This window comes from Symphalangus syndactylus, chromosome 15 (genome assembly GCF_028878055.3).
Source record: "Symphalangus syndactylus isolate Jambi chromosome 15, NHGRI_mSymSyn1-v2.1_pri, whole genome shotgun sequence".
Taxonomy (NCBI): Eukaryota; Metazoa; Chordata; class Mammalia; order Primates; family Hylobatidae; genus Symphalangus; species Symphalangus syndactylus.
In genome coordinates, this window is record NC_072437.2 from 25,309,692 (window position 1) to 25,334,753 (window position 25,062).

At 37.7% G+C, this 25,062-nt stretch overlaps 1 protein-coding gene across 8 annotated transcripts in view; it reads left to right on the forward strand.

The window, feature by feature from the left end:
- LOC129464103 (UDP-glucose:glycoprotein glucosyltransferase 2) overlaps positions 1–25,062 on the forward strand; it is a 264,841-nt gene that overhangs the window by 41,704 nt on the left and 198,075 nt on the right. For all 8 annotated transcript variants that reach the window (XR_008651434.2, XM_055245067.2, XM_055245066.2 and 5 more), the window contains 2 exons: positions 12,550–12,646; positions 16,364–16,436. Coding sequence is in view for 7 of the 8 variants with exons in the window: in XM_055245067.2 (XP_055101042.1) it covers positions 12,550–12,646; positions 16,364–16,436 (170 nt within the window). In the remaining variant the exon portion in view is untranslated. The remainder of the gene's footprint in view (positions 1–12,549; positions 12,647–16,363; positions 16,437–25,062) is intronic.

Below are 25,062 nucleotides of genomic sequence, written 5' to 3' on the forward strand. Positions count from 1 at the left end.
AGTCTTTATTCTACTCCATCATATGCTAATTTTTCATATAGACATGTATATGTTTTTAGACTTTCCATTCTGTTGCAGTGATATATATGTCTATTCTACACAAATATAACATCATTTTAATTGCTGTAGCTTTAAAATATATTTTGATATCTGGTAGTATAACTCTGCTTCTTAATTTTTGTTTTTCTAAATATCTTGGCTGTTCTTGCATGATATGTAGCCATGTTAATTTTAGAATTAGTTGGCCAGGTTCCATGAAACATGTTGGGATTTCATACGGGAATGAATTGGACCTTTCTGATGAATTTTGAAGAGACTTTTTCTTCATAGATATTGAGCTTTGCCTTCTATGAAGATAATTTTATTTCACAATCTAGTCAGATGTCTTTTTGAAAAGTATCATCTGTGATGTACAATGTTGGGTTTCAACAATCACACAGAGTCATCTGTCAGTCACCTTAGTACCATCCCATTCACATACAGATTCTTGAAGGAACATATGTTTTCAATTCACTTGGATAAATGCCTGGAAGTTCTATTGTTGAGTTGTATGGTAAGTCAATGTTTAACTTCATAATAAACTATACCAAACTGTCTCTCAAAGTGGCTGTACAATTTTTCGTTCCCCTTAGCCAGGAAAGATAATTTTGCTGCTCTAAATCCTAACCACCATTTGTTAATGTCAGTTTTTTTTATTATAGCTGTTCTAGGTACACAGTGGTATTTCACTGTGGTTTTAATTTGCATTTCTCTAATGACTAATGAAGTTGTCTGGCTTTTCGTGAGTTTCTTTTTGGTGAACTTTTTTTGTTGAGTTTTCAGAGTTCTTTTTATGTCCTAGATATAAATCATTTATGAGATACATGATTTACAAACATATTCTACCAGTTTGTGAATTATGTTGTAATTCTCTTAATGTGTTTTGCAGAGGAAGAGTTTTTAATTTTGATTAAGTCCAGTTCATCATTTGTTTATAGATTATATTTTTCATAGTATATCTAAAAACTCATCACCCATCTCAAGGTCATGCAGATTTTATTCTAGGCATTTTATAGTTTTATGTTTACACATAGGTTTATGATCCATTTAAGGTTTGTGCAACTTGTGAGATAGATATTGAGATTTATTTTTCTACATATGGATACCTAGTTGTTTTAACATTTGTTTAAAAGACTATCCTTCTCCATTGAATTTCCTTTATCCACTTGTAAAATATAAATGACTGTATTTGTATGGGTCTATTTCTGGCTTTGCTTTTCTGTGTCATTGATCTATCTGTCTATCCCAACATCAGTACTACACTGCTTGATTACTCTAGCTTTATAGCCTTGAGATCAGGTTGTGTTAGTCCTCCAGCTTTGTTATTCTTTTTCAGAATTGTTTTAGCTAATCTAATTCCTTTGTCTCTTCCTGTGAACTTTAAAATCGGCTTGTCTGTATCTACAAAAAATCTTGCTGGCATTTTGATTGAGATTACATTGAACATATAAGTTAAATTTGTGAGAGAACATCTTAAAAATATTCAGTCTTCCAATTGAAAATTATGTCTCTTGATTTATTTAGACATCCTTTGATTTCTTTCATCAGTGTTTTTCTTCTTTTTCAACCTATATGCCATTTTTTTTTAACCTTATTTTAATGATTAAGACTTCTAGTCAATGTTGAATGGGGAGTGGTGACGGAAGATATCCTTGCCTTTTTCCTGATTTGGGGAGAAAGCATTTGGTCTTCCACTATTAACTATCATATTAGAGGAAGGGTTTATTTTTAATTTTTTAAGTTCTGGTGTACATGTGCGGGATGTGCAGGTTTGTTACATAGGTAAATGCGTGCCATGGTGGTTTGCTGCACCTATCAACCTATCACCTAGGAATTAAGCCCGGCATGCACTGTGTAGTATTTTGTAGTGTACATGTACCACATTTTCTTTATCCATTTTACTATTGATGGGCATTCAGGTTGATTTCCATGTTTTTGCTTTGTGAAAAGTGTTGCAGTGAACATATGCATGCGTGTGTTTTTATGGTAGGGCAATTTATATTCTTCTGGGTATATACCCAGTTATGGAATTGCTGGGTCGAATGGTAGTTCTATTTCAGATTCTTTGAGGATTGCCACACTGCTTTAAATGAACTAGTTTACAGTACCACTGGCAGTGTATGTGCATTCACTATTTTCTGCAAACTCACCAGAATCTTGTTATTTTTTGACTTTTTAATAGTAGCCATTCTGACTGATACAGGATGGTATCTCATTGTGGTTTTGATCTGCATTTCTCTAATGATTAGTAATATTGAGCATATTTTCATATGCTTTTTGGCCATATCATAGGTCTTCTTTTGAAAAGTGTTCATGTCCTTCGCTCACTTTATTTATTTATTTTAGACAGAGTCTTGCTCTATTGCCAGGCTGGAGTGCAGTGGCGCAATCTCGGCTCACTGCAACCTCCGCCTCCTGGGTTCAAACAATTCTCCTGCCTCAACCTCCCAAGTAGCTGGGATTACAGGCATCCACCAACATGCCCAGCTAATTTTTGTATTTTTAGTGGAGACAGGGTCTCAGCATGTTGGCCAGGATGGTCTTGATCTTTTGACCTCGTGATCCACCTGCCTCGGCCTCCCAAAGTGCTGGGATTACAGGCATGAGCCACTGTGCCCATTCTTTGCTCACTTTTTAATGGGGCTGTTTATTTTTTGCTTGTAAATTTAACTTCGTTGTAGATTCTGGATATTAGACCTTTGTCAGATACATAGTTTGCAAATATTTTCTCCCATTCTGTAGGTTGCGTGTTTACTCTGTTGATAGTTTCTTTTGCTGCGCAGAAGCTCTTTAGTTTAATTAGGTCCCATTCGTCAATTTTTGTTTTTGTTGCAATTGCTTTTGGTGTCTTCATCATGAAATCTTTGCCAGGGCCCATGTCCAGAATGGTATTCCCTAGGTTATCTTCTGAGGATTTTTATTTATTTATTTATTTTGGAGAAGGAGTCTCACTCTGTCACCCAGGCTGGAGTGCAGTGGCGCGATCTCGGCTCACTGCAAGCTCCGCCTCCCAGGTTCACGCCATTCTCCTGCCTCAGCCTCTCCGAGTATCTGGGACTACAGGCGCCCGCCACCACGCCTGGCTAATTTTTTGTATTTTTAGTAGAGACGGGGTTTCACCATGGTCTCGATCTCCTGACCTCGTGATCTGCCCGCCTCGGCCTCTCAAAGTGCTGGGATTACAAGCGTGAGCCACCATGGCCGGCTGAGGATTTTGATAATTTGAGGCTTTACATAAGGCTTTAATCTATTTTGAGTTGATTTTTTTTATGGCATAATGAAGGAGTCCAGTTTCAGTCTTCTGCATATGGTTAGCCAGTTTTCCCAGCACCATTTGTTGAATAGGGAGTTCTTTCCCCATTGCTTGCTTTTGTCAGCTTTGTCAAAAATCAGATGGCTGCAGGTGTGTGACGTTATTTCTGGGCTCTCTATTCTGTTCTATTGCTCTGTATGTCTGTTTTTATGCCAGTACCATGCTGTTTTGGTTACTGTAATCTTCAGCTTTGTTCTTTTTGCTTAGGATTGCCTTGACTGTTCAGGCTCTTTTGTTCCATATGAAATTTAAAATAGCTTTCTCTAATTCTGTGAAGAATGTCATTGGTAGTTTGATAGGAATAGCCTTGAATCTGTAAATTGTTTTGGCAGTGTGGCTATTTCAACAATATTGATTCTTCCAAACCTGTGAGCCTGGAATGTTTTTCCATTTGTTTGTGTCATCTCTGATTTCCTTGAGCAGTGTTTTGTATTAATAATTCTCGTTGTAGAGATTCACCTCCCTAGTTAGTTGTGGTCATTAGTATTTTATTTTTGTGGCAATTGTAAATGGGATTACATTCCTGATTTGGCTGCCAGTTTGGATGTTGTTGCTGTATAAAAATGCTAGTGATTTTTGTACATTGATTTTGTATCCTGAAACTTTGCTGAAGTTGCTTATCAGATCAAGGAGCTTTTGTGCAGAGACTATGGGATTGTCTAGATACGGAATCATGTTGTCTGCAAACAGGTATAGTTGGCTTTCTCTTTTCCTATTTGGATGCCTTTTATTTCTCTCTTGCCTGGTTGCTCTGGCCAAGACTTTCAGGACTATGTTGAATAGGAGTGGTGATAAAGGGTATGTTTAAGTTCCTTATGTATTCTGATTATTAATCCCTTGTCAGATGGGTGTTTGTCAAATATTTTCTCCCATTCTGTGGATTGGCTCTTCACTGTGTTGATTGTTTCCTTTGCTGTGTAGAAGATTTTTAGCTTGATGTTAACTCCACTTGTCTATTTTTAATTGTGTTGCCTGTGCTTTTGAAGTCTCACACAAAAAATTTTTGCCCAGACCAATGTCCTGGAGCATTTCTTCAATATTTTCCTCTAGTCATTTCATAGTTTTGGGTCTTATTATTTAAGTCTTCAATCAATTTTGATTTGATATTTGTATATGGTGAGACATAGTGGTCTAGTTAGTTTCATTCTTCTGCATTATGGTTGTTCAGTTTTCATATTGAAAGGACTGCTCTTTCCCCAGTGTATGATCTTGGCATGTTTGTCAAAGATGAGTTGGTTCCAAATGTGTAGATTTACATCTGAGTTCTCTATTCTGTTCCATTGGTGCATTTGTCTGAATATGAATTCTAATCCATGAACATGGAATATCTTTCCATTTTTTGGTGTTCTCTTCGATTCCTTTCATCAGTGTTGTAGTTTTCTTTGTATTAATATAGGTCTTTCACTTTTTTGGTTAAATTAATTCCTAGGTATTTCATATTATTTGTAACTATTGTAACGTTTTCAGAATGTTGTTTGCTGTTTGTGTATATAAATAGTACTGAATTTTGTATATTGATTTTATATCTTGTAACTTTACTGAATTCATTTATTGGTTCAAACAGTTTTTTGGTGGAGTCTTTAGGTTTTTCTAATATAAGATCATATTGTTTGCAGACAAGGGTAATTTTACTTCTTCCTTTGCAATTTGGATGCCTTTTATTTCTCTTGCCTTATTACTCAGGCTAAGGCTTCTAGTATTACGTTGAATAAAAATAGTGAAAGGGGGCATTCTTGTCTTGTTCCAGATCTTTGAGGGATGGCTTTCAATTATTCCCTGTTTCCATATGATATTAGCTGTGGACTTGTCATATATGGCCTTAATTATTTTGAGGTGTGTTCCCTCTATACCTAGTTTGTTGTGGGGGAGGGACTTGTCAGAAAGAGATGTTGAATTTAATCAAATGCCTTTTCAGCACATATTTAGACTGCCATATGGTTTTTGTGTTCTTGGTTCTTTTAATATGGTGTGTTACATTTATTGATTTGTGTATATTGAACTATCCCGTATCCCTGGGATGAATCTCACTTGATCATGGTGCATAATCTTTTTAAGTTGTTGCTGAATTCATTTTGCTAATATGTTGTTGAGGATTTTTACATCTGTGTTTCTTAGTGATATTGGCGTATAGTTTTCTTTTTTTGTTGTGTCCTTGTCTTGTTTTGGTATCAAGGTAATGCTGGCCTCCTAGAATGAATTTGGAGGTGTTCTCTCCTCTTCAAGTTACAGAGCAGAGTTAGAATTTCCAAGACTGGGGACGGCAGTCCTGCCTTTCCTCTTTGTCTTTGTCCTGAGGCATATTTCTCCCTTTAGGCACTCATGATGTTTCCCATGTGTGGTACTATCCCACAGCTCCTGAGTGTTCTGCTCAGTTTCTTGCTGTTGTTTGCTTTTTGGATTTCTTCCTTTCTTTCTCTACTACTTTTTCTTCCCAAATTCAATTTGAATAATTTCTATTGAACTGCCTTGTAGTTAACCAATTCCTTTTTTTTTTTTTTCTTGAGGCAGAGTCTCGATCTGTCCCCCAGGCTTGAGTGCAGTGGTGCGATCTCAGCTCACTGCAGCCTCCGCCTCCTGGGTTCAAGCGATTCTCCTGCCTCAGCCCCCAAGTAGCTGGGATTACAGGCACACACCACCATGCCTGGCTAGTTTTTGTATTTTTAGCTTTCCCACCTGTATTTCAGTGTTATCTTTACTCAACCCTTGTTAGACTGGCCTTGAGGTGAAGGTGAGGGGGCAGGTAAGGAAGGGGATATTCTCTGATGTTCCAATTAAGTTTCCTTTCTAGGCAGACTGTAAATTTGGGCCTCAAGGTTTCTGATCCTCTCTCAGAATGTTGGGCCTGGCAGGTATTCCTGTCCCTCCTTCAGATTAAGGCTTTCGTCTATTCCATTTCTCCCGTCTTCAGTGGGCTTCCACCAGTACACTACATAGCTGCAATTTTGTTGCCCTTGCCTCTGAAGATTAAGGCTTTGGTTCCGTAGGGGAGATAGGTCTGAAGTGGATTTCAGCAGTGATTTTTCTTTCCTCTCTGCCTGTCAGCATTAGAGTAGAAGCTTTCTCAGGACCTTCCCCAGTCTTCCCTGTGCAAGAGGGTTTCAGCCTTGCTATGTCTGGAGCTACCAGGGGCTTCACCCTCTCACGTTAACCCATGTTTAGCCTTTAGCAAGCTTTATAGATTTCTAGCTAAATATCTTTACCAGCTTCACTAGCATTTGGTGGTATCTGTCCTAGGTATTCAAATGTTCACTTTCCCACAGGTGCCTTTTTCTTCTGTTATCATTCTCGTTCCATCTGCTTTATTTTTTCTTCAGAAAATTTTCTAATACAAAAAGCCTAAAAATAATAAACATTTTTGTATATACTACCCAGAATTGACAGCTAACATTTTATCTTTTCAAGTTTATTTTTTAAGTAATAAAACTTTAAAAATAAAGTCGAAGTTTATTTTGTTTTCCATTATCAGTCTCATTCTCTACCTCAACACCAATTGGAGTGTTCTTTTAAATAATAAAGTGCTCTCACTCCTGGAGATCTTTCATTAGATCTGGCACATTGGTTGGGAATATATAGCATATGATTCTGAGGCCCTCTGATATCTGTCCACTAAAGAAAGAGAAAGATGAGACATTCTAGTTCTGAGAGAGGAGGTCATAATTAGGTGGCTCTTTAATAAGGATGTAATGCTTATAAAATTATTTTTCCTTGTTTTGAAATATACAATAAATTATTAACCATAGTCACTCGATTGTGCTGCTGAACACTAGATGTTATTCTTCCTAACTGTATTTTTATACCCATTAACCATCCCCTCTTAATCCCCACATCCCTCACGCTTGTAATCCCAGCACTTTGGGAGGCCGAGGCGGGCGGATCACGAGGTCAGGAGATCGAGACCACGGTGAAACCCCGTCTCTACTAAAAATACAAAAAATTAGCCGGGCGTGGTGGCGGGCGCCTGTAGTCCCAGCTACTCGGAGAGGCTGAGGCAGGAGAATGGCGTGAACCCGGGAGGCGGAGCTAGCAGTGAGCCGAGATTGCGCCACTGCACTCCAGCCTGGGCGACAGAGCAAGACTCTGTCTCAAAAAAAAAAAAAAAAAAAAGAAGTTTTTCCATCTTCTGGTAACTACCATCATTCTAGTCTCTGTCTCCCTGACTTCAAAAATTGGAATGTTCCTAACACAAAGAAATGATAAAATGTTTGAGGTGATAGATATCCCAAATACCCTGATTTGATCATTACATTTTGTATGTTTGCATCAAATTATAACATATACCCTATAAATATGTGCAACTTTTCTGTATCCATAATAATTAAAAATAAAAAAATCTAAAAAACAAATGTTTTTTTTTTCCTAGAGTTACTTTGATACCATAGCTTTGCTGCTTACGTGGGGAATCCAAAATTAAGTTTCTTAGTGCTAATTGAAGCTACCTTATAACTTCTCAAAGCAGTAATATATGATTGTAGAGGATGAAAAACTCTTAAGTTACTACTATTTATGAGGAAACTAGGTATTCTTTGAATTAGAAATTTGTTAGAGGAATCTGTCATCTCTTCCTTCTTTCTTTCCTCCATGCACATTTATTAGATGCTGTGTCTGTGTCTGAACTGCTTTGTAACAAATCTTCTCAAAATTTAGTGGCTTAAGGCAATATTGACTTACTGTTTCTCTTTATTCTGTGGGTTGACAGTCGGGGCACTTTTTCTGCTAGTATTGTTCATGCAGTGGGGGTCATTCAGCACTGGATTAGAGCTTGGGGATTCGAGTTATTCTGACAGACCTGTGTGGCAATTGAGGCTGTTAGCTGGAGTTTCTTGTCTTTTCTACATGGCCTTTCATCTTCCAAGAGTTAGACTATGATTCTTCACATCATGATGGCTTAGGGTCCCAAAAAGAAAAGAGTAGAACTTGCAATACCTCTTAAGCGCTATGCCCAAGAACTCATACAGTGATACTTCTGCCACCTTGTGTTAGTCAAAGCAAGTCACAAGGCCAGCCAGGTTCAAAAGAATGGAAAAATAGACTCAATTTTCTGGTGAGAAGTAGCAAGGTCACATTGCAAAGGAGTCTGGACATGGGAAGGAGTTATTCATTTGTGACCTTTATAATAATCTTCCACAAATGCCTGTAAGTTGGGCACTGTGCTTAGTACTGGTGATAGAAGATAAGTAACTTATTTCAGTATCTTAATTTTGTTTTATATATTTGATAATTTTATGATGCAAGTTCACTGTGCACTGGTATCAATCCCGGGGAGGACTGTAAACACCTTGCCAATACTGTGTACCAGTATCAATCCACTAGCATGAGTCTGGTGAGACAGAACACTCGCACAACAAGTTTAGGGAAGCAACTTTATTACTCACAGACAGGCAGCAAGGGACAATAGACACCTAAGGATTCATGGCAAGCTCATCCCCCAAAGCTTAGGATAGCCGCCCAGGATGGATGGAGTCTCACGTGCACGTCGTTCATGTTGCACCACAGCTGAGGAACTCTGAAAGCCTGCTCTGCCCTGGGTTTTATACCTAGGAGCAGCTTGATGAGCTGTGCTAAAGCATCTCAAGACATCCTGTTCTAGGAGCGATGGGAACAGAGCTTGGCTTTACTGGCAATTCCTTCATATTTCTTGCACTTCTAGCACATCATTCTACAGTTATTCTGAGATTTACAAGTGAGAAAGCGAGGAAGAGCTGGGTTGCCAAGATCTTTTGGGGACTTGCCCTACAATAACATCATATAAAATATATTTTTTTCCCTCAGTGTTCTTCACATTCTCAATTTTAATTGTTCATTGTATAATTCTGAGTGAGTTATTGCTATTTAGTAGAAGTGGAAAATCTTATTCTTGAGTGTGTTGGCATATAGATATTTGCATAATCTACATAAAGATTATCTGTAAAGTGAGATAAAGAGAAAGTGTGGGTGTGTGTACATTTTGTAAATGATTACATATTTAAGTCATTAATTTCATAAATATTTGGATGCCTCTGTGCCAGGCATTGGTTCATGTAGCAGTGAATAAGAGAGAAACATTCCTTATTCTCAGAGAACTTCAATTTTAGTGGCAAGAGATGTAAAACAGATTTATGTTAGATGGTGATGAAAGTGTTTTCAGAAAAAATAAATATAAAAGAAGAGGACAGAGTCATGGGTCTATAGTGTGCACTCAAAACATTTTATATTGTCTCATCATCTTATGCCAATAATTCTCAATTTTTCCCAACTGAGTTTGCTAGAAGGATGGATACATTCCTATCAATAACAGTAGCACCTTAAGACTATGATTCTCTATCAGGTAAGGCAGAGCTGAGAGGCAAATGAGAATAGGAATGGGAGTGGGAGATACAAGTACAGTTTACCCCTAAGCATGTGTGAGTTAGAGATACTGACCCCTCATGTTGTTAAAAAATATAACTTTGGACTCCACTAAAACTTAAGTACTAATAACCTACTGTTGACTGGATGCCTTACTGATAGCAGAAACAGTCAATTAACACATATTTTTCATGTCACATGTATTATTATATTCTGTAATTCTTACAGTAGAGTAAGCTAGATAAGTAATGTTATTAAGAAAGTCATAAGGAAGAGAAAATACATTTTTCATTAAATAGAAGTGGATCATCATAAAGGTCTTTATCCTCACAGTCATGTTGAGTAGGCTGAGGAGGAAATGGAAGAGGAGAGGCTGCACTTGCTGTTTCAGGTGGCAAGGTGGGAGAAAATCTGTAACTATCTATAAAAGTAGATGTCTATAAAATAGCTATTTCTTATAAAAATCTATAAGAAAATCTATAAGTAAACCTGTGCAATGAACCTTGTTGTTGTTAATTGTCTGTCTTTTTTAAATGTTCTCCCAAGTGGTTCTAACATGCCCCTGGGGAGCTATGCCCATCTGTTGAGAATCGGTCTCAAGTTATTATTTAGAGTTTCATGCCCGTCTGTGTAAAGAGACCACCAAACAGGCTTTGTGTGAGCAACATGGCTGTTTATTTCACCTGGGTGCAGGTGGGCTGAGTCCGAAAAGAGAGTCAGCGAAGGGAGATAGGGGTGGGGCCGTTTTATAAGATTTGGGCAGGTAAAGGAAAATTATAGTCAAAGGGGGTTTGTTCTCTGGCGGGCAGGAATGGGGGTCGCAAGGTGCTCCGTGGGGGAGCTTTTTGAGCCAGGATGAGCCAGGAAAAGGACTTTCACAAGGTAATGTCATCACTTAAGGCAAGGACCGGCCATTTACACTTCTTTTGTGGTGGAATGTCATCAGTTAGGCAGGGCAGGGTGTTTTCATTTCTTTTGTGATTCTTCAGTTACTTCAGGCCATCTGGGCATATACGTGCAAGTCACAGGGGATGTGATGGCTTGGCTTGGGCTCGGAGGCCTGACATAGAGAATGTGACCATTAAGTGTGCTTCTGTAAAATCATATTAACTATCTGGGCATTTAGTAACATCAAATTATAGCCTTATATTTAATGAATGACATCTTTTATGTTCAAAATAAGTATAATGTAAATCTAGTTAACATGTAATTCTAATAAAAATAGACATATTTATGCTACGTTTTTAACATATGCCTTTTTGTGGGGGAAAAAAGCCTTTTTGTGGGGGAAAAAGAAATAGAAAAACAAAGATTTTTTTTTAACCTGTTGATTTGGTAGTTTGGTTTGCAAATCCAAACTTACTAAACTACAAGATTACAATTCAAATTTTATATCAACACATTTCCAAATGAGGAAAGTAAGTATGAATTTAGGAAACATTTTTATTACTGAGGAGCTAATAACTTTCCAGAACTGATAATGGAAATTGGCTATGTGAAATTGCATTTCTTTTATGAACTATAACAAGATACATGGCCTTATAGTTTCGATTCACTTAGCCACCAACTGATTGGTCTTTTGACTAGATACTCAAAATGTAGTTTTAAATTGAGCTGTTATGAAATTGAAAACTCTAAAAAATTTTCATCTTTATCAGATTACTGTAATTATAAATAACCCAGTTTCTACATGCTATCTTTCATATAATGTGGGCCTGAGAAATTAGCAAATTAAATTTTAGTGTGGGCAGCAATGTTAAGTATTTGTCTGAATATCTGAAGCTAACTTTTACATATTCTTACTTGGAAATAGAACAGGCCAAAGAACAGTCACTCTGGCCATATGCATATCAATAAGGCTTGGTAGAAAGTTTAGGGAGGAAAGAAGAGAATACAAAGAATAACACACTACTAAAGTTCTCCTTCCCTCCAATCTCTACCTTTTCCTCTATCATGCAAAACTGTCCCTATGCAAACCTGAATTAAGCAAAGACACATGGCATCTTCCAGGGAGTTTGCTGAGCTCTAGGTTAAAGTGGTTTTCTAACCCCTTGAGATATGCCAAATGCTAATGGTTGCAGTACAGCCAACAAGAACTTCAGTCTGGAAGCGGGAGCAACTTTAAAACTATTATGTGTGTTCATCCGGGTTTCTTCCTTTTGAATAAAATATGGTGACTTCTCTTGCTTGATGAGGTAATCTCTAGGAGTACATTTAATATTTGCCCTTTATAGAAAGAACAAAATTAAAGGTACTAAAATTCTGATCATAAACATTTCGGACCACTCCGTTTTAGTGAACTGTAGCTCCTTACTGCAAGAACAGATGTTAATTTGTGGCATTTGGTATATTTTAATCATTGAGAAACAAAGAAAACTTTTATCGGGTATTTCACAGCACTAACTTTTTTTGTCTCCTTTGCCACTACTTTCCAGTGTTTGCTTTTGGCAGCACTCTAGTTGTCCTACATCTAGACAACCAGCAAGTGAAGAACATTTTTGGTTTAGCAAATCTTTTGGGGATCCCCAAAAAGGAAAACAGTTTTGTTGAAACTTGTCTGTATTGGATCATCTGTTAATTAACTCATCATTGAAGAAATAACAGAAAAAGATCAGATATTTTTTATTTTAGTTGTAAAAATTAAAAAGTAATTAAAACAGTAGTCATGACAAAGCTTTTACAGAGTAGTCATTAACCAAATTCTAGTTCCTTGATAGGCTAGAGACAATGTAAACAACCCCCAAATTTTTCACAGTGATTAAAAACCTTCAATATTACTAATTTACCCTTATGTCCGAATACATCGTGGTACTGACTTTAAAACAAGATGTTTGACTGTTTTCTCTTTTTATGAAATAAATGTGTTTGCACAGAAACCAAGCTCACGGAAAATGTACTTATCTGGGTATGGTGTGGAGCTAGCAATTAAGAGTACAGAATACAAAGCACTGGATGATACCCAAGTTAAAAGTAAGTTCTCTATCTCAGCACTTGAGTAGAATGAAAAGTTGGAGGTTTTTACATACTTTAGTTTTTTTAAAAATTTAATGAGTATAATCCTACATATGTTCAGTTGAGGCTAGAGATGGGGTGGACATATTCTTCATTAAAATTTGGAATTAAATTTTAAGCTGAAAGAAATGTATTTAAGATTATTGGTTATCAAAATTTCTTTAAAAATATGAAATTGTATGTTATTTTGCTTATACCCGATGGGCTCCCAACCATTTCAGCACCATATAACAATTGATAGTATATGTAAGGTACACTGTGGCAATAGATGAGGCTGATTATTGCTAGAGGTGACTGGCATAGGCATCTGGGTCTCGCCCATGTAAGGAAGTTTTGTCTGAAATATTTATTTGTAATGAAATTAGGATGGTAGTTTTTTTTTTTTCTTTCCTGGAGCAGGATGACAGAGGCCTATGAATTGTTTAGATGAGGTAGATTCATTAGATTTGTGATCTACTAACCAATATCTATCTGTATTCTATGAACTAAATGTATACTCTAGATGAAGAGACTCTGGAGACTTAAATAAACTGAACAAGTTCTCAGAACACTTACGGAAGTCTTCTATTACCTGGTTCATGTCAAATTTATTTATGCCTGATTCTTGGTTAAGAGTTTTACATTTATTCTCTTATATGCACTCAGATGAGGCTCCTGCTTCAACTTTGTTTTTTCATATAGAGGCCCTGCTTTCATCACAGACTTCTCTCTGGCTCCTCCTACTGAATGTGCTTCAAATAAAGATCTGTATTACTGTAATTTAAATATTTTTGGTTAAAGAGTTACTGAAAAAGTATAGTAAAAATAATGCTCTGATTTTATGTATTTCTGTATAGCTTGTGTATAGCTCTACAATGCTTTATAATTTACTCTCTTGTAGTCACGATAGTAATTTAAGGCATTTTTAGCTATTCTTGCGCTTATAGAATTTTCTTTAAAAAGTCAGATGGTCACATATGTATCATCTGTATTATTATGCACTGCATTCTGTCATCAGCCTTTTTTTTTTTTTTTTTTGAGACGGAGTCTTGCTCTGTTGCCTAGGCTGGAGTGCAGTGGCGCAATCTTGTCTCACTGCAAGCTCCACCTCCCGGGTTCACGCCATTCTCCTGCCTCAGCCTCTCCAAGTAGCTGGGACTACAGGCGTCCGCCACCACGCCTAGCTAATTTTTTGTATTTTTTTTAGTAGAGACGGGGTTTCACTGTGTTAGCCAGGATGGCCTCGATCTCCTGACCTCGTGATCCGCCCGCCTCGGCCTCCCAAAGTGCTGGGATTACAAGCGTGAGCCACCGCGCCCGGCCTGTCATCAGCCTTTTACGCACACTTGGAATATGTCTTCGCCTGTCAATTCTAGTTGCCACTCCTTAGTGCAGTTCTTTTTTTCTCTCTGTATACATGTATCAGACCTTTAACTAGCCATCTCTCTGATCTTAGGTCTTCAGTGCCCTCAATCTCACCACCCCTCAAAACAGATTAATCAATCTAATCTCCACAGTACTTTCCAAATGAACTTCTGATGTTGAAAATCTGACTTTGTGATTCCACTGGTTAAATCCTTTAGTGGCTCCCTATAACCTCTCTCAAAAATTCAGAACATAGCAAACAAAGCTTTTCATAATCTGATTTCTTACTGCCTTTTTACTGTCCTTCAGCCCTCTCTAATTTGTGTCCTCTTGCCTGAAACACTAAACTACTTATTATTTAGAATAAATTTCTGTTCCCTGGATGCTTTTATGCATGGGCTCCATGGGAAGTCTTTATGACCTCTCCTACATTCATCCCTTAGCATATGCTGTTCCTTCTGCCTACCGCTGTCTTCGCTTCTTTCATTTCCTCTAAAGACTTCATATCTTTTTCTTTTTTTTCCTGAGATGGAATCATTGCTCTGTCACCCAGGCTGGAGTGCAGTAGTGCAATCTCGGCTCACTGCAACCTCCGCCTCCCGGATTGAAGCAATTCTCTTGCCTCAGCCTCCTGAGTAGCTGGGATTACATGTAGCCTGCCACCATACCTGGCTAATTTTTGTATTTTTAGTAGAGACGGGGTTTCACCATGTTGGCCAGGCTGGTCTTGAACTGACCTTGTGATTCACCCGCCTCAGCCTCCCAAAGTGCTGGGATTACAGGCTTGAGCCAGCACACCTGGCCAGACTTCATATCTTTTAAGACTCAAATATATCAGTCTGTGCCTCTTAGATGGCTGCCTATCTTGCTGCTCTGTTAGAGAATGCTCTTCTCTTTTCTATATCCCATGTCTTTCTGTGCCTTCTTTTAGAAAAGTTCATGGTCTGTATCTTTTGTGTCTCTGTTGTTCTTGGTGTCTTTCCTGTCATAGACACCTCATAGTAAGCAGTCAATAAATGTTTGCTCAATGAATGAATTAACAAACAAGAGGAAAAGGATGACTAGATCAAAGTACCCAGGGTTGTTTTTACTTATAGTCCTAGAGATTCAGAGTTTCAGAAAAGTAAGAAAGGGTAAGCATAATTGCTGACCTCTGATACACTCTGATAGCCACCCCACACACTGTAAGAGGTCACAGTCTTTATGATCCTAAAGCACCCTTCACATATTCCACCAACCAGTCTGTATAGTATAATTATTTGGTATGTAAGGGAGAAGGGAAATGACTATAAAATATTATATCTTTATTCTTTGAGACCATGAGTTTTGGTGTCTTTCTAAATATTCCTTGATTATCTTTAAAGGTGTTGGAAATATGTAGGAACTTATATTTAAACTTAGGGTTTGGACTTCCTGCCTCACTTAAAAGCTAAACCCAGCATTTGTTACAGGCCTTTGGGTTATTTCTGATTATAAAATAGAACTTGACTATTAACTAATCTATAAATCACTGTATTATAGTTGCTAAGTATTTAATCAAGCATGTTCAAAAAGACAGCTCACACTTAGGAATGTTAGCCTGTACACATGCATATATATGTATTAATCTGGTCCATGAAGGAAAAACAAGGTAAAACAAATGGAATTTCATTTCATTGTGAGTTCTAATTTTTTTTTTTTTTTTTTTTAGAGACAGTCTTACTCTGTCACCCAGGCTAGAGTGCAGTGGCCTGATCTCAGTCCACTGCAACCTCCACCTCCCAGGCTCAAGCCATTCTCCTGCCTCCCACGTAGCTGAGACTGCAGGTGCATGCCACAACGCCTGGCTAATTTTTGTATTTTTTTTTTTTTTTTTGAGACAGAGTCTCGCTCTGTCACCCAGGCTGGAGTGCAGTGGCGCAATCTCGGCTCACTGCAAGCTCTGCCTCCCGGGTTCACGCCATTCTCCTGCCTCAGCCTCTCCTAGTAGCTGGGACTACAGGCGCCTGCCACCACGCCCGGCTAATTTTTTGTATTTTTAGTAGAGACGGGGTTTCACCGTGGTCTCGATCTCCTGACCTCGTGATGTGCCCGCCTCGGCCTCCCAAAGTGCTGGGATTACAAGCGTGAGCCACCGCGCCCGGCCAATTTTTGTATTTTTAGTAGAGAAGGTTTCACCGTGTTGGTCGGGCTGGTCTTGAACTCGTGAGCTCAAGTGATTCACCCACCTCGGCCTCCCAAAGTGCTGGGATTACAGGCGTGAGCTGCCACACCTGGCCAAGTTCTTCTAATTTTTGATTACATGTTCTTTTCCCAGTCTGAAAATATTTTTGTTTTATTTCCAAAATGTAGCTGTGACTAATACTACTGTAGAGGATGAGATGGAAACAAATGAAGTTCAAGGATTTCTCTTTTGGAAACTAAAGTAAGTCTGAATAGAAATGAAATTGGTATTATTATACCCATTTGTTTTTAGGGAATTAATTTGATATACTGTTTTGCCATATGTTTCACCTTTCTTTTATGTAGAAAGTACAAACACACACACACACGATTGTTTTTATTTATTACAGAAGTACCATATGGCTAATGTCAAAAAGCTATGGAAAGCAAAAAAGCACAACCTTTAAAAATAATCACTAATTTCACAATTAAAGAGATAACTCATAATATTTTGGTGTACAGTATGTTTTTCCAGTTTTTCTGTGAATATTTTTATAGCATCAAATAAATGCATACACAGCATATTGTTTTGCACGGTAGAACCATAGTGTGTACCTGTTTTTTTCACATCTTGTGGATAGTCCATCATTTATTGAAACAGTCCCATAGAACGGGACTTTAAATTCTTTCCCTACTTTTTCATTTAATTTTTTTTGTGTGTGTGTACCAGTTTGTGTGCATTGCAGACTTTCCTTAGCACAAATTTCTGGAAAATAGTTGATAAAGTATATGTACTTCTTGAAATTTTTGATTCATACTTGTAAACTACCCTCATAAAATTGTACTAACATGGACACTCACCCCAGGATGTGAAATCTGTTCATTTCCCAGAACTTTAATAACCACTCATACTATTTTTTAAACTTTTTCAGTTTAATAAATGAAATGGTGTTTCTATTTTTTTTTTTTTTAAAAAGTGTATTTAATTCACTGGACTGAACCAATTTTATAATTTGTCTCCAAGAAAGTCAACTTTTGGCAGTTTATTACTGCACGGATTAACTTTTTTTCATGTTTATTGGCCTTAGAATTTCTTCTTGTGTAAATTGCTTGTTCCTAACTTGTGCTCATTTGTTCTTGCTGTGTTTATCTTTTTTACTAATTATAACAGCTCTTTATAAAAAATTCTGAAACCTTTGCCATATATTGAATTACTTACTATTGAAGTTTATTTTCATATTAATCATAAAGATGGAAGTGTTTTCATTAGTTAGATACAACTGTTATGTTTACATTGAGAGTGGGATTTTATTTCTGAAACTCCGGTGGTATCCCTGGGATAACTAGAAAATTTGAAATTTAAGACTTTCGATACCTATGGTTGGTCGCTGTTAAATATGCATGTATTTATTTTCTCCTTTTACCCAGAATAAATTATTTGTCCCATAAATAAAGTTCATTTGTAGAATGGCTAAACCTCAAAGACATGAAACAACAAACATAAGGCAACAAATAAATTGTTAAATATTAGCCTTGTAGCATTTTTTGATCCTGTTCTTCATTTGCACTATATGGTGCTATCACCATACAAATTATGATTTCCCATATTCAAAAGTAGTAATTTTCTTTCTTCTAACACAGCTGCCATAAAAGTCAAGTAAATAATTGGTATAGTACATACTTGTTTAGGAAGTTTCTAAATTTGGAGAGAATAAATAATATAATTTAGTAATAAAGTATTTTTAACAATTCATGGCATATAATAAGCATTAATGTTGTTTGTTAAACATGAATAAAATTAATGAAAATTATAATTATTAAGTTATTATTTGTTAAAATAGTTTCACAAAATGCTGCCAAGAAAAAATACTGCCTAAATTGAATTTCTTTTGAGGAAAAAAATTAAGTAAATCATTATTTTTTAAAATAAATATTGTAGTAATAATGTTAGCTAATATTTACTATTTTTAAACTCAGTGTTATTTTTACCGTTTTTTAATTAACTTGGCAAGCTGTGGTAAATATTCTTCTTTATTATATTGGTTTCTTTATTTTTATGGAGTTCTAATACATCTAACATTCATAAAGTATGAGATACTTAAAATCACTTTTCATATGATAAATTTGACTTAGTGTGCTTAGAGAAACAGGAGTTGATAAACTTCTGACAGAAAACTAAAAACTTTATAGAATCTAGAACTTACTGATCTAATGGGTTACAAAAATCATTGATAATATTGGATCTTTAGCTTGAACAAATGTATAGCCCAAAAGAAGAGAAAACATTTATTACTCAAATTTTCTGTACTGCAGATTACCATTTCATATACACATATAAGTAACCTTTCAAAAATTAAAGTTATATCCCCCTTTTTTTTCCTGCCACGCTGATTGAAGACAAGGAATAGGATGGTGAGTCCTCTATGAATACTCACGAGTGGGGATGGCTGTAATTTCATGTACATTTTCCCTTATTTACAAGTGAAAGTTTATGATTTCTTTATCCAGGCAAAATTAATTAAAGAAATATTTTTATTAACACCTTTAGTTCTTGTTTAGTATTACAGTCATGTATGAAGACCTCTCAGGTTGGTTCTCCTGGTGATGAGTAGATAACTATATACAGTAAGGGTAAGATTTTTGGAGACTATGCTAATTTATATGGATAACTGTGTTAAATTTTTAAAGTATGTTGGCCAGGCAGTATACTCTAGTGGCCTTAAAATGTTAATACATCTTACAAAATGGATTTATTCTAAGTAAGGTATTTATTTAGCAGCTAACAATACATTTTTATTCCATTTTCAGCTATCTCAACATCTTGGAATTTATAGTTCTTTTCTCTTTTGAATATAACTTTTTATGGGATTAAATTGCATTTTCTCCAAAAGATCACGTGAAACACTGGGCTATTTTTATTTTTATTTTATTTCAGCTTCTATTTTTTTCTTTTTTTTCTTTTTTTTAAATTTTATTATTATTATACTTTAAGTTTTAGGGTACATGTGCACAATGTGCAGGTTTGTTGCATATGTATACATGTGCCATGTTGGTGTGCTGCACCCATTAACTCGTCATTTAGCATTAGGTATATCTCCTCATGCTATCCCTCCCCCCTCCCCCCACCCCACAACAATCCCCTAGTGTGATGTTCCCCTTCCTGTGTCCACGTGTTCTCTTTGTTCAATTCCTACCTATGAGTGAGAACATGTGGTGTTTGGTTTGTTGTCCTTGCGATAGTTTACTGAGAATGATGATTTCCAGCTTCATCCATGTCCCTACAAAGGACATGAACTCATCATTTTTTTATGGCTGCATAGTATTCCATGGTGTATATGTGCCACATTTTCTTAATCCAGTCTATCGTTGTTGGACATTTGGGTTGATTCCAAGTCTTTGCTATTGTGAATAGTGCCGCAATAAACATACGTGTGCATGTGTCTTTATAGCAGCATAATTTATAGCCCTGTGGGTTTATACCCAGCAATAGGATGGCTGGGTCAAATGGTATTTCTAGTTCTAGATCCCTGAGGAATCGCCACACTGACTTCCACAATGGTTGAACTAGTTTACAGTCCCACCAACAGTGTAAAAGTGTTCCTATTTCTCCACATCCTCTCCAGCACCTGTTGTTTCCTGACTTTTTAATGATGGCCATTCTAACTGATGTGAGATGGTATCTCATTGTGGTTTTGATTTGCATTTCTCTGATGGCCAGGGATGATGACCATTTTTTCATGTGTTTTTTGGCTGTATAAATGTCTTCTTTTGAGAAGTGTCTGTTCATATCCGTCGCCCACTTTTTGATGGGGTTGTTTTTTTTCTTGTAAATTTGTTTGAGTTCATTGTAGATTCTGGATATTAGCCCTTTGTCAGATGAGTAGGTTGTGAAAATTTTCTCCCATTTTGTAGGTTGCCTGTTCACTCTGATGGTAGTTTCTTTTGCTGCGCAGAAGCTCTTTAGTTTTATTAGATCCCATTTGTCAATTTTGGCTTTTGTTGCCATTGCTTTTGGTGTTTTAGACATGAAGTCCTTGCCCACGCCTATGTCCTGAATGGTATTGCCTAGGTTTTCTTCTAGGGTTTTTATGGTTTTAGGTCTAATATGTAAGTCTTTAATCCATCTTGAATTAATTTTTGTATATAGTGTAAGGAAGGGATCCAGTTTCAGCTTTCTACATATGGCTAGCCAGTTTTCCCAGCACCATTTATTAAATAGGGAATCCTTTCCCCATTGCTTGTTTTTGTCAGGTTTGTCAAAGATCAGATAGTTGTAGATATGTGGTGTCATTTCTGAGGGCTCTGTTCTGTTCCGTTGATCTATGTCTCTGTTGTGGTACCAGTACCATGCTGTTTTGGTTACTGTAGCCTTGTAGTATAGTTTGAAGTCAGGTAGTGTGATGCCTCCAGCTTTGTTCTTTTGGCTTAAGATTGACTTGGTGATGCAGGCTCTTTTTTGGTTCCATATGAACTTTGAGGTAGTTTTTTCCAGTTCTGTGCAGAAAGTCATTGGTAGCTTGATGGGGATGGCATTGAATCTATAAATTACCTTGGGCAGTGTGGCCATTTTCACGATATTGATTCTTCCTACACATGAGCATGAAATGTTCTTCCATTTGTTTGTATCCTCTTTTATTTCATTGAGCGGTAGTTTGTAGTTCTCCTTGAAGAGGTCCTTCACGTCCCTTGTAAGTTGGATTCCTAGGTATTTTATTCTCTTTGAAGCAATTGTGAATGGGAGTTGACTCATGATTTGGCTCTCTGTCTGTTATTGGTATATAAGAATCCTTGTGATTTTTGCACATTGATTTTGTATCCTGAGACTTTGCTGAAGTTGCTTATCAGCTTAAGGAGATTTTGGGCTGAGACGATTGGGTTTTCTAGATATACAATCACGTCATCTGCAAACAGGGACAATTTGACTTCCTCTTTTCCTAATTGAATACCCTTTATTTCCTTCTCCTGCCTAATTGCCCTGGCCAGAACTTCCAACACTGTGTTGAATGGGAGTGGCAAGAGAGGGCATCCCTGTCTTGTGCCAGTTTTCAAAGGGAATGCTTCCAGTTTTTGTCCATTCAGTATGATATTGGCTGTGGGTTTGTCATAGATAGCTCTTATTATTTTGAGATACGTCCCATCAATACATAATTTATTGAGAGTTTTTAGCATGAAGGGCTGTTGAATTTTGTCAAAGGCCTTTTCTGCATCTCTTGAGATAATCATGTGGTTTTTGTCTTTGGTTCTGTTTATATGCTGGATTACATTTATTGATTTGCATATGTTGAACCAGCCTTGCATCCCAGGGATGAAGCCCACTTGATCATGGTGGATAAGCTTTTTGATGTGCTGCTGGATTCGGTTTGCCAGTATTTTATTGAGGATTTTTGCATCAATGTTCATCAAGGATATTGGTCTAAAATTCTCTTTTTTGGTTGTGTCTCTGCCAGGCTTTGGTATCAGGGTGATGCTGGCCTCATAAAATGAATTAGGGAGGATTCTCTCTTTTTCTGTTGATTGGAATAGTTTCAGAAGGAATGGTACCAGTTCCTCCTCGTTCCTCTGGTGGAATTTGGCTGTGAATCCGTGTGGTCCTGGACTGTTTTTGGTTGGTAAGCTATTGATTATTACCACAATTTCAGAGCCTGTTATTGGTCTATTCAGAGATTCAACTTCTTCCTGGTTTAGTCTTGGGAGGGTGTATGTGTCGAGGAATTTATCCATTTCTTCTAGATTTTCTAGTTTATTTGCATAGAGGTGTTTGTAGTATTCTCTGATGGTAGTTTGTATTTCTGTGGGATTGGTGGTGATATCCCCTTTATCATTTTTTATTGCATCTATTTGATTCTTCTCTCTTTTCTTCTTTATTAGTCTTGCTAGCGGTCTATCAATTTTTATCTTTTCAAAAAACCAGCTCCTGGATTCATGAATTTTTTGAAGGGTTTTTTGTGTCTCTATTTCCTTCAGTTCTGCTCTGATTTTAGTTATTTCTTGCCTTCTGCTAGCTTTTGAATGTGTTTGCTCTTGCGTTTCTAGTTCTTTTAATTGTGATGTTAGGGTGTCAATTTTGGATCTTCCCTGCTTTCTCTTGTGGGCATTTAGTGCCATAAGTTTCCCTCTACACCCTGCTTTGAATGTGTCCCAGAGATTCTGGTATGTTGTGTCTTAGTTCTCGTTGGTTTCAAAGAACATCTTTATTTCTGCATTCATTTCGTTATGTACGCAGTAGTCATTCAGGAGCAGGTGGTTCAGTTTCCATGTAGTTGAGCGGTTTTGAGTGAGTTTCTTAATCTTGAGTTCTAGTTTGATTGCACTGTGGTCTGAGAGACAGTTTGTTATAATTTCTGTTCTTTTACATTTGCTAAGGAGAGCTTTACTTCCAACTATGTGGTCAATTTTGGAATACGTGTGGTATGGTGCTGAAAAAAATGTATATTCTGTTGATTTGGGGTGGAGAGTTCTGTAGATGTCTATTAGGTCCACTTTGTGCAGAGCTAAGTTCAATTCCTGGGTATCCTTGTTAACTTTCTGTCTCGTTGATCTGTCTAATGTTGACAGTGGGGTATTAAAGTCTCCCATTATTATTGTGTGGGAGTCTAAGTCTCTTTGTAGGTCACTCAGGACTTGCTTTATGAATCTGGGTGCTCCTGTGTTGGGTGCATATATATTTAGGATAGTTAGCTCTTCTTGTTGAATTGATCCCTTTACCATTATGTAATGGCCTTCTTTGTCTCTTTTGATCTTTGTTGGTTTAAAGTCTGTTTTATCAGAGACTAGGATTGCAACCCCTGCCTTTTTTTGTTTTCCATTTGCTTCGTAGATCTTCCTCCATCCTTTTATTTTGAGTCTATGTGTGTCTCTGCACATGAGATGGGTTTGCTGAATACAGCACACTGATGGGTCTTGACTCTTTATCCAATTTGCCAGTCTGTGTCTTTTAATTTGAGCATTTAGTCCATTTACATTTAAAGTTAATATTGTTATGTGTGAATTTTATCCTGTCATTATGACGTTAGCTGGTTATTTTGCTTGTTAGTTGATGCAGTTTCTTCCTAGCCTCGATGGTCTTTACAATTTGGCATGATTTTGCAGTGACTGGTACCAGTTGTTCATTTCCATGTTTAGTGCTTCCTTCAGGAGCTCTTTTAGGGCAGGCCTGGTGGTGACAAAATCTCTCAGCATTTGCTTGACTGTAAAGTATTTTATTTCTCCTTCACTTATGAAGCTTAATTTGGCTGGATCTGAAATTCTGGGTTGAAAATTCTTTTCTTTAAGAATGTTGAATATCGGCCCCCACTCTCTTCTGGCTTGTAGAGTTTCTTCTGAGAGATCAGCTGTTAGTCTGATGGGCTTCCCTTTGTGGGTAACCTGACGTTTGTCTCTGGCTGCTCTTAACATTTTTTCCTTCATTTCAACTTTGGTGAATCTGACAATTATGTGTCTTGGAGTTGCTCTTCTCGAGGAGTTTCTTTGTGGCATTCTCTGTATTTCCTGAATCTGAATGTTGGCCTGCCTTGCTAGATTGGGGAAGTTCTCCTGGATAATATCTTGCAGAGGTTTTTCCAAATTGGTTCCATTCTCACCATCACTTTCAGGTACACCAATCAGACGTAGATTTGGTCTTTTCACATAGTCCCATATTTCTTGGAGGCTTTGTTCGTTTCTTTTTATTCTTTTTTTTCTCTAAACTTCCCTTCTCGCTTCATTTCATTCATTTCATCTTCCATCACTGATACCCTTTCTTCCAGTTGATTGCATCGGCTCCTGAGGCTTCTGCATTCTTCACGTAGTTCTCGAGCCTTGGCTTTCTGCTCCATCAGCTCCTTTAAGCACTTCTCTGTATTGGTTATTCTAGTTATACATTCGTCTAAATTTTTTTCAAAGTTTTTAACTTCTTTGCCTTTGGTTTGAATTTCCTCCTGTAGCTCGGAGTAGTCTGATCGTCTAAAGCCTTCTTCTCTCAACTCGTCAAAGTCATTCTCCATCCAGCTTTGTTCCTTTGCTGGTGAGGAGCTGCGTTCCTTTGGAGGAGGAGAGGCACTCTGCTTTTTAGAATTTCCAGTTTTTCTGCTCTGTTTTCTCCCCATCTTTGTGGTTTTATCTACTTTTGGTTTTTGATGATGGTGATGTACAGATGGATTTTTGGTGTGGATGTCCTTTCTGTTTGTTAGTTTTCCTTCTACCAGACAGGACCCTCAGCTGCAGGTCTGTTGGAGTTTGCTAGAGGTCCACTCCAGACCCTGTTTGCCTGGGTCTCAGCAGCGGAGGCTGCAGAACAGCGGATTTTCGTGAACCGCAAATGCTGCTGTCTGATTGTTCCTCTGGAAGTTTTGTCTCAGAGGAGTACCCGGCCATGTGAGGTATCAGTCTGCCCCTACTTGGGGGTGCCTCCCAGTTAGGCTGCTCAGGGGTCAGGAGTCAGGGACCCACTTAAGGAGGCAGTCTGCCCATTCTCAGATCTCCGGCTGCATGCTGGGAGAACCACTACTCTCTTCAAAGCTGTCAGACAGGGACATTTAAATCTGCAGATGTTACTGCTGTCTTTTTGTTTGTCTGTGCCCTGCCCCCAGAGATGGAGCCTGCAGAGGCAGGCAGGCCTCTTTGAGCTGTGGTGGGCTCCACCCAGTTCGAGCCTCCTGGCTGCTTCGTTTACCTAAGCAAGCCTGGGCAATGGTGGGCGCCCCTACCCCAGCCTCGCTGCCACCTTGCAGTTTGATCTCAGACTGCTGTGCTAGCCATCAGCGAGACTCCGTGGGCGTAGGACCTTCCGAGCCAGGTATGGGATATAATCTCCTGGTGTGCCGTTTTCTAAGCCAGTTGGAAAAGCACAGTATTAGGGTGAGAGTGACCTGATTTTCCAGGTGCCGTCTGTCACCCCTTTCTTTGACTAG